We start from the raw sequence: 7,105 nt of genomic DNA on the forward strand, positions 1-7,105 counted from the left end.
TGCCAATTCCAACCTGCGAACCCGAACCACAGAGCACCACTACAGCGAAAAGGAATGTCCTTCCCATGGTCGGACCTCCAAATCGACTGGGTCGGACCCCTACCAAGGTCAACAAGGGGTAACAAATATTTCCTTACCGTCGTCTGTGAATTCACAAAATGGGTAGAGTGCCTTCCCGCTCCCAATGATACAGCTCAAACCACGGCCTGCCTCCTAATGAACCATATCTTTTCAAGATTTGGACTGCCGCTGAGAGTGAACTCTGACCGCGGAACACATTTCACTGCCGAAATCATGCAGGAAGTCTGGAAACTCCTGGGCATACAGGCCAAGCTTCATATCAGCCACCACCCTATCGCCTCTGGGCAAGTGGAGCGTTCCAACCGAACCGTGGTCAGCATGCTAAAGAAGTATGTGTCTGCGAACCAAAAGGATTGGGATATCCAATCCTCCCGCTAGTGCTAATGGCTATCAGAGCAACTCCTAACAAGTCCACTGGGGTGCCACCCTTTGAGCTAATGACGGGACGGCAAATGACACTGCCGCTCCACCTGCTCTACCAGCCAGGTGACATGAGCCTTGTCACGGCATATACCACCCACCAGTATCTTGAAGAGTTGCATCACCATCTAAGAACCGCCTTTGCTTTTACGCAACAACAACTACAGAAAAGTGCAGAAGGTCGCAAAGCCTATTACGACCAGAAGGCCTCTCACCAAGAATTCAACATCGGAGACAAAGTGTGGTACTACAGTTTTGTGCAGTCACAACAATCGGGTCCCCATCGCCTGTCAAAGAAGTTCCTGCCTCGCTGGACAGGACCCCATGAAATCGTGGACAAGCTCTCACCTGTCGCATACCGAATCAAGATGAGCCAAAAGCGCAATGAGCCAGTCCTACGTTGGGTCCACCGAAACCAGATAAAAGGGCACTTGGGCTCCAACAGACAAGAAAAGGGGGAAACCAAAAGTGACTGACACAGATCAATTACACCACACACTACACCCTATTTCATGAAACACTCAATTGTCTTCATAAACACCTTACTCAGAGTTGTTCAACTGATATGCACCCACTCTTTTGAGATTGCCCCACTAACAAGAAGTAATTACTAGAAGTCATTACTAATGCTCACTTTCTTTATTCCCTTCCTTCTCTTCCACTCTCCACTCCTCTCACCTAAACAATCTTAAACCTACAGAAACTTGGTATAGGGCCTGACGATAGGATTGACTCACTACGTCCATCTGTGCAAAAACGTGGATTGCAGAGTCCCGTGAGCTACCCGTCATGGCACTCTCGCAACCGATTAAATAATTATAACCATGCAGTTGTACGTAGATCCTCCATACCGATGATTTAGCTTCGATCACCTATCAGGCGACGAATCTCATACGGAACGCGAAATTCTAGGAAAAACGCTGGCAACCAAGAGCGAGCAGAACCAGATCCCGAATCTGAGAACTCGACCAATTTAATTGGGATTACGCCCCTACCCGTGCGTCGCACAACCAAAACTAGGGTAATCAAGAAAAGCCACCATCATCATCATAATTGTTAACCTGTCGCGCCATAGGCCCACAATATTCTCAAAAGCGAAATCTTGCACCAGAACTCAGCTAAGTGATGGAGTGTTGTGTTGTGTTTGTATGTGTTGTCTCTCTCTCTCTGCCTATTTTATCCAGCGCTCGCCGATGTCCTCACCTGGAACATCACCGACCGAAAGGGGGAATATGTAGGATTATCCTTGAACAGTCCATGTCATATGAAACCAACATCACATTCCACAGTTCGGAACGATTCCCTAGTGAACCATTAGTAAGTCATAAAACACAGTCATGGTGGCGAGATGGCTAAAGGAGATGTCACCCCCCTTCCCCTTTTTGTGTGTGTCTAATCTCAAACCAGCGATGCCAGGACAGCAGGAAAAGATTCCTCTTTGTTCCACAAACTTAAGACCAAATGGCCAAGAACCCTGTGGTGACCCCAATGCATAAATCCACAGCCTTATCAGGAAACGAAGGATGCTAAAGCATTCTTATGGCCCAGAATCACCAGAAACCCTCAACCAGGGGACACCCCCCTTTCTGCAGTTGTAAATTCCAGAGACTTTTTGTCTCCAAAACCAATAGACTGAAATTAACCCACTCGTTGTTTAATACAAACAACGGTCTCAAAATTGCTTCCAATAAGCTGAACTGATCACCAGTATTTACCTCACATATATCTTAAGTATCATGTATATTTTATGTAACCTGTGGAGTTATTTCTGTGTGTTTAACTTTCATTACAGCCTATTTGTAAGGTTTTCTACCTCAGCTATAGGAACTAATCACCAGAAGTTGCCTCATACATGTGTATTCTCTGTAGTCTGTATGCTTTATATTACTCAAGTTAATTTTGTGTGTTAAACACTTATCACAGCTAAATCCTTATTTACTCCCCCCTCAACTATGGGAAGTATATGTATTTTGGTACCTACTTGATGGGTAAATGATTTCTAGAATTTTGATATAAAGTAGATGTGTGTAGGATGCACCATATTTAAACTATTAAGTTTACTTATTAAAGCGTTTAACTAAACTCTCAGGAGTTTGGGCACACGTGATCATGTGGACTTTACGCTAATTACATGCAAGAACCGGAGAACGGGGCGTAGGTCCCGCCCAAGACAATATCTGATTGGCTGTCGCACTAGGAAGGACGGGTCAGATGGACACGCTTATAACCCAATGAAAAGCAGCTATGAGTTGCTTTTTGCCTTGCTTGCCTGCCTTGTGCCTCGCTTTTGCAGTGACTTTTGCTCTTGCTGACCTTTCCATCGTCCAGCGTGTATGCTTACATACTCCTCAAACCACCAAGAGCTCACGCAAAACTCATCAACTCTTCCGTAAGATCCTTCGTTGAACTTCGTCAAAGAAACCCCTCTCAGAGTCGCTCCAGACTCAGAGGAAACTCCGTTGCATAGCAACCCGCAATCCAGGAAATCCCGCGAACGAAGCGCCACCCGGCAAAGCCAACCAACCACTCACCATCGAGTGCTGTCCCTCAGAACGCACATCGACCGACTGCCAGCCAATCAGCGCCGAAGAGATTCCCTCTCCAGCAACTTCGTCACAGGGAACGCACGCGCTCAGGAGCATCTAAACGCAAGTACACAATTCTCCTAATTCTGGCTGAAGTGAACTGGTGCAAATCTTATTAAGAAAACGAACTAAGATTGAAGTGCTAGTAGTTTGATTCTCTCAGGTTGCGGTCAAGAAATGGTGTCTAACGCTAGACATTTGGGACTCCATTCACCCTCCGTTAATCACTCTCTGTCACTGTTTGAATGAATGTTTGTGTGTTTTCGTGTTAGTTTAGTTTGTGTGTATTAGAGTAGTTCAATAAAGTCTTGGTTGATTTTACATACAAGCGTCTTGTGCTGTGTGCTTACAAGTTACTGCCTTAAACTAAAAAGATTTTGCTACCTTGCTCATATTAATCAGTTATCATAACTTTATGATATTATTACCGTAGGCCACGGGATAATATTCTGTCCAGAATTGATAAAATACCCTAATCTCAACTTATCGGTGGACGAATAGTTGATAAAGTGTTAAATATTAATTCTGAATAATTTGCATAATAATTCGGTTCTTCCCTGTAATTCAATCCCCTTTGAGTTATATTGATCTTAATTCCCTTATTAATCTTACAGCTGCCTGCTGTCTACTGAGTGCGGCTGCTGTGGAACTTCAGTTAATTCAGTGATTAGAGGGGGCGGAGTTATCAGCTTACTGACAGCTTGAGGATCGAATAAGATTTACACAAGCTCGTTTTAAGAACTTTCATTGGCTAAATGTTTGTAAAACAGACAGACAGACGTAAAGGGTGACCAATAGCATTGATTTAAAAAAAACACCCAAAAAAGGGCACTTCGGAGTGTAAGGGCAAAAAGGGCATGTGCTCTGCACAGGTTGAGCCCTACCTGTGCACGTGCCTCTCCGCCATCGTTGTAGATTTTGAGGTTTTCTCAGGCTGTATCCTAAAAAAGAGACTCCGCGCTCAGATTGACCGCTCACATCTGAGCCTGAATCATACGATGAGGAAGACAACCATGGTTTTCTGTTTCCTTGTTGTCGTTGGCGTACAGGTCATGTTCGTTGTCCCTGGTTGTGCTGCGATTTGGCTAGAGATTCTGGTTTTCCATCCCTCCAAAAGTAGATTTTGCTCTGCTTGTAATCCTCAGCATCCTATGCAAACTTGGTCCTCTTGACACTCCTGGTTATTAGGCTTGTTCAGACCCAATTAAGCTAATTGTAATCACAGGGTGGGTCAGTTGATTGTAAGGCCTATATATCTCTGTATCAAATGTGTTTTACCATTTGCCTGAAGAAGACCCAGTAGGGTCGAAATGTTGCTTTTTTATTAAAATATGGGAGTAAGACATTTCAGTCTTTTCTATTCAGTAGTCTTTTTTGTCCAGCACCTGCCAGATGGTGGGATGTGCACACAATAACTTTTTTAACATATATTATTTCACATTACGCCCAAACCACACCTATGAATAATAAAGCTTCTTCAGACCAACCCATTTTAGATTTGCGTCGGGCGCAAGAGTTATTTATCCCGCCGGTATAATAGCAACAGCGCCCAAGACCCGCCCACAAAGTTACTTGCGTTTCGCGCTTGATACTTGCGTTTCAGACCGTTAAAGTAGGGCCCTGTATGTTTAATGTGTTTATTACATTAGAAAAGTGTGTCAGTGATCTGTTCTCGTGACAGAAACATGGGATTTGTACCTATAATGTTTTAAAAGTAATAATTGGAAGAGCTATGTTCCTCATTCATGGAGATTTTCAGGGACATGCGTAATTAATTTATAAAAACTCATCAAAAATGATGGGAATATTTTAGGGCTCACTTTATGTCCTTTCACTTTATAATCATATTTCTCTCTTTGAATTTTGATGTACTGAACATGCAATTAAACTTTTTTTTTTTCAGAGCTGATGGAAGTGAAGGAGAAGAGTGAAGAACTGAGTGAAGTGAAGGAGCAGAGTGAAGAACTGAGTGAAGTGAAGGAGGAGAGTGGAGAACTGAGTGAAGTGAAGGAGGAGAGTGAAGAACTGAATGAAGTGAAGGAGATGAAACATCATGTCAAACCTTTTTTAAAGAAAAGAAGAGCCAAGAAATCATTCACCTGCACTCAGTGTGGAAAGAATTTCCCAACCAAACAAAAACTTGAGCGTCATATGAGAGTTCACACTGGAGAGAAGCCGTTCACATGTGATCAATGTGGAAAAAGTTTAACAAACAAACAAAATCTTGAGCGTCACATGAGAGTTCACACTGGAGAGAAGTCGTTCTCATGTGATCAATGTGGAAAGAGTTTTACATGGAAACAAAATCTTGAGATTCACATGAGAGTTCACACTGGAGAGAAGTCGTTCTCATGTAATCAATGTGGAAAGAGTTTCACATGCAAACAAAATCGGGAGATTCACATGAGAGTTCACACTGGAGAAAAGCCATTTACATGTGATCAATGTGGGAAGAGTTTCTCATACAGACAAGGTCTTGAGGTTCACATGAGGATCCACACCGGAGAGAAGCTGTTCACATGTGATCAATGTGGCAAAACATTTCTTTTGGCATCAAACCTGAAGACACACTTGACAGTTCATACAAAGGAGAAGCCACATTCATGTTCTGTATGTGGAAAGAGTTTTTCAGTGCTGAAATCTTTACAAAGACATGAGAAAACTCATTCTGGTGTAAGAGAGTATGTGTGCTTTGAGTGTGAGAAGACTTTTACTATAGCCATATGTTTAAAACGGCACCAGAGAATTCACACTGGAGAAAAACCTTTTGAGTGTTTACTCTGTAACAAGAGATTCAATCGGTCAGAACATCTGAAAAGACATGAGAGGATCCACACTGGAGAAAAACCTTACAAGTGTTCACACTGTGACAAGAGATTCAGTCACTCACAACATCTGAAAACACATGAGAGGATCCACACTGGAGAGAAGCCGCACACGTGTGATTAGTGTGGAACGAGTTTCACTATTAAAAGTCACCTGAAGATACACATGAAGATCCATACATTGGAGAAACCACATCAACACAGCCTGAGATCACACTGAGAATCAAGTCTGAAGATTTACATGAGAGTTCACACTGGGAAGAAGCGGCTCAGGCTTTCACTCTGAAATCACATCTGCTTCTCATTCTGAAGAAAGACCATTTAACTGTGATCAGTGCGGAAAACAGTTTCATTGGGCATCAGTCCTGTAGGAACACCTGAAGATTCACACAAAGGAGAAGATTCATTCGGATTATTACAGCAGAAAAGACACGCGATGTGTGTTTCAGTGCAGGAAGTCCTTTACTACAGACGATGAACTGAAAGACCATCAGAAAATCCACACTGGAAAAACAACACCGCATCAAGAGATTCAGTCTTTCTGAAACACATGGAAGGATTCACTGGAGAGAAACACATCAGAGTTTTATTGTTGATGAATTTGTATCACATCAGTTCCCTTTTATAAAGGATAAACAGAAACAGACGCAAACTAAGTGTGTCGTCTTTCTTTTGTGAAATAGACCTAACGGTAATTTATTTCTGAGTGACTAATGTGCAATTTTGACATAAATTAATTCATTATGATCAATGTATCACTTTTTATTGTAAACCTGTGGTAAAACATCGATGCTTGGGTTTTAAATATTCAAGTAAACAACAAAAATGCCAGCAAACGGCCACTTTTATCATGTTTGTTTCAACGCTGTTTCCAGTGATTTCTGATTAGTTTTCTGATTAAACTTCCATTTGTTGGTGAAATGATGGGTTAGTGTGACGTTGTTCCAGAGAGGCGTGTTACGGGGCGTGTTTTAGTGAAGCGCTGTGGAGCTTCTGGCCTGACAGTGGAAATGCAGGCCCGGTGCTATTAGCCCGAGGCTATTAGCCCGGCACGGCCCGTTTAAAGCTCTGGCTCGCACTGGCCCGACAGTGGAAACGCGGCTATTGTGTTATATAGCACAGGGCGTATAGCTTCTTTGTGGACGGAGCTCTGGAGTTGAGTATGGTCTCTACAACCTCAGTTAAGAGCCTCTC

General features: G+C 42.9%; 1 protein-coding gene across 2 annotated transcripts in view; it reads left to right on the forward strand.

Moving 5' to 3' along the window:
• Positions 1 to 6,743, forward strand: part of LOC308704634 (uncharacterized protein) — a 53,403-nt gene extending 46,660 nt beyond the window's left edge. For both annotated transcript variants that reach the window (XM_081389076.1, XM_081389077.1), the window contains one exon: positions 4,990 to 6,743. In XM_081389076.1, coding sequence (XP_081245202.1) covers positions 4,990 to 6,035 — 1,046 coding nt within the window. In that variant the 3' untranslated portion in view covers positions 6,036 to 6,743. The remainder of the gene's footprint in view (positions 1 to 4,989) is intronic.
• The last annotated feature ends 362 nt before the right edge of the window (positions 6,744 to 7,105 follow it).

Source organism: Scardinius erythrophthalmus (genome assembly GCF_964197995.2).
Source record: "Scardinius erythrophthalmus genome assembly, chromosome: 1".
Classification (NCBI taxonomy): Eukaryota; Metazoa; Chordata; class Actinopteri; order Cypriniformes; family Leuciscidae; genus Scardinius; species Scardinius erythrophthalmus.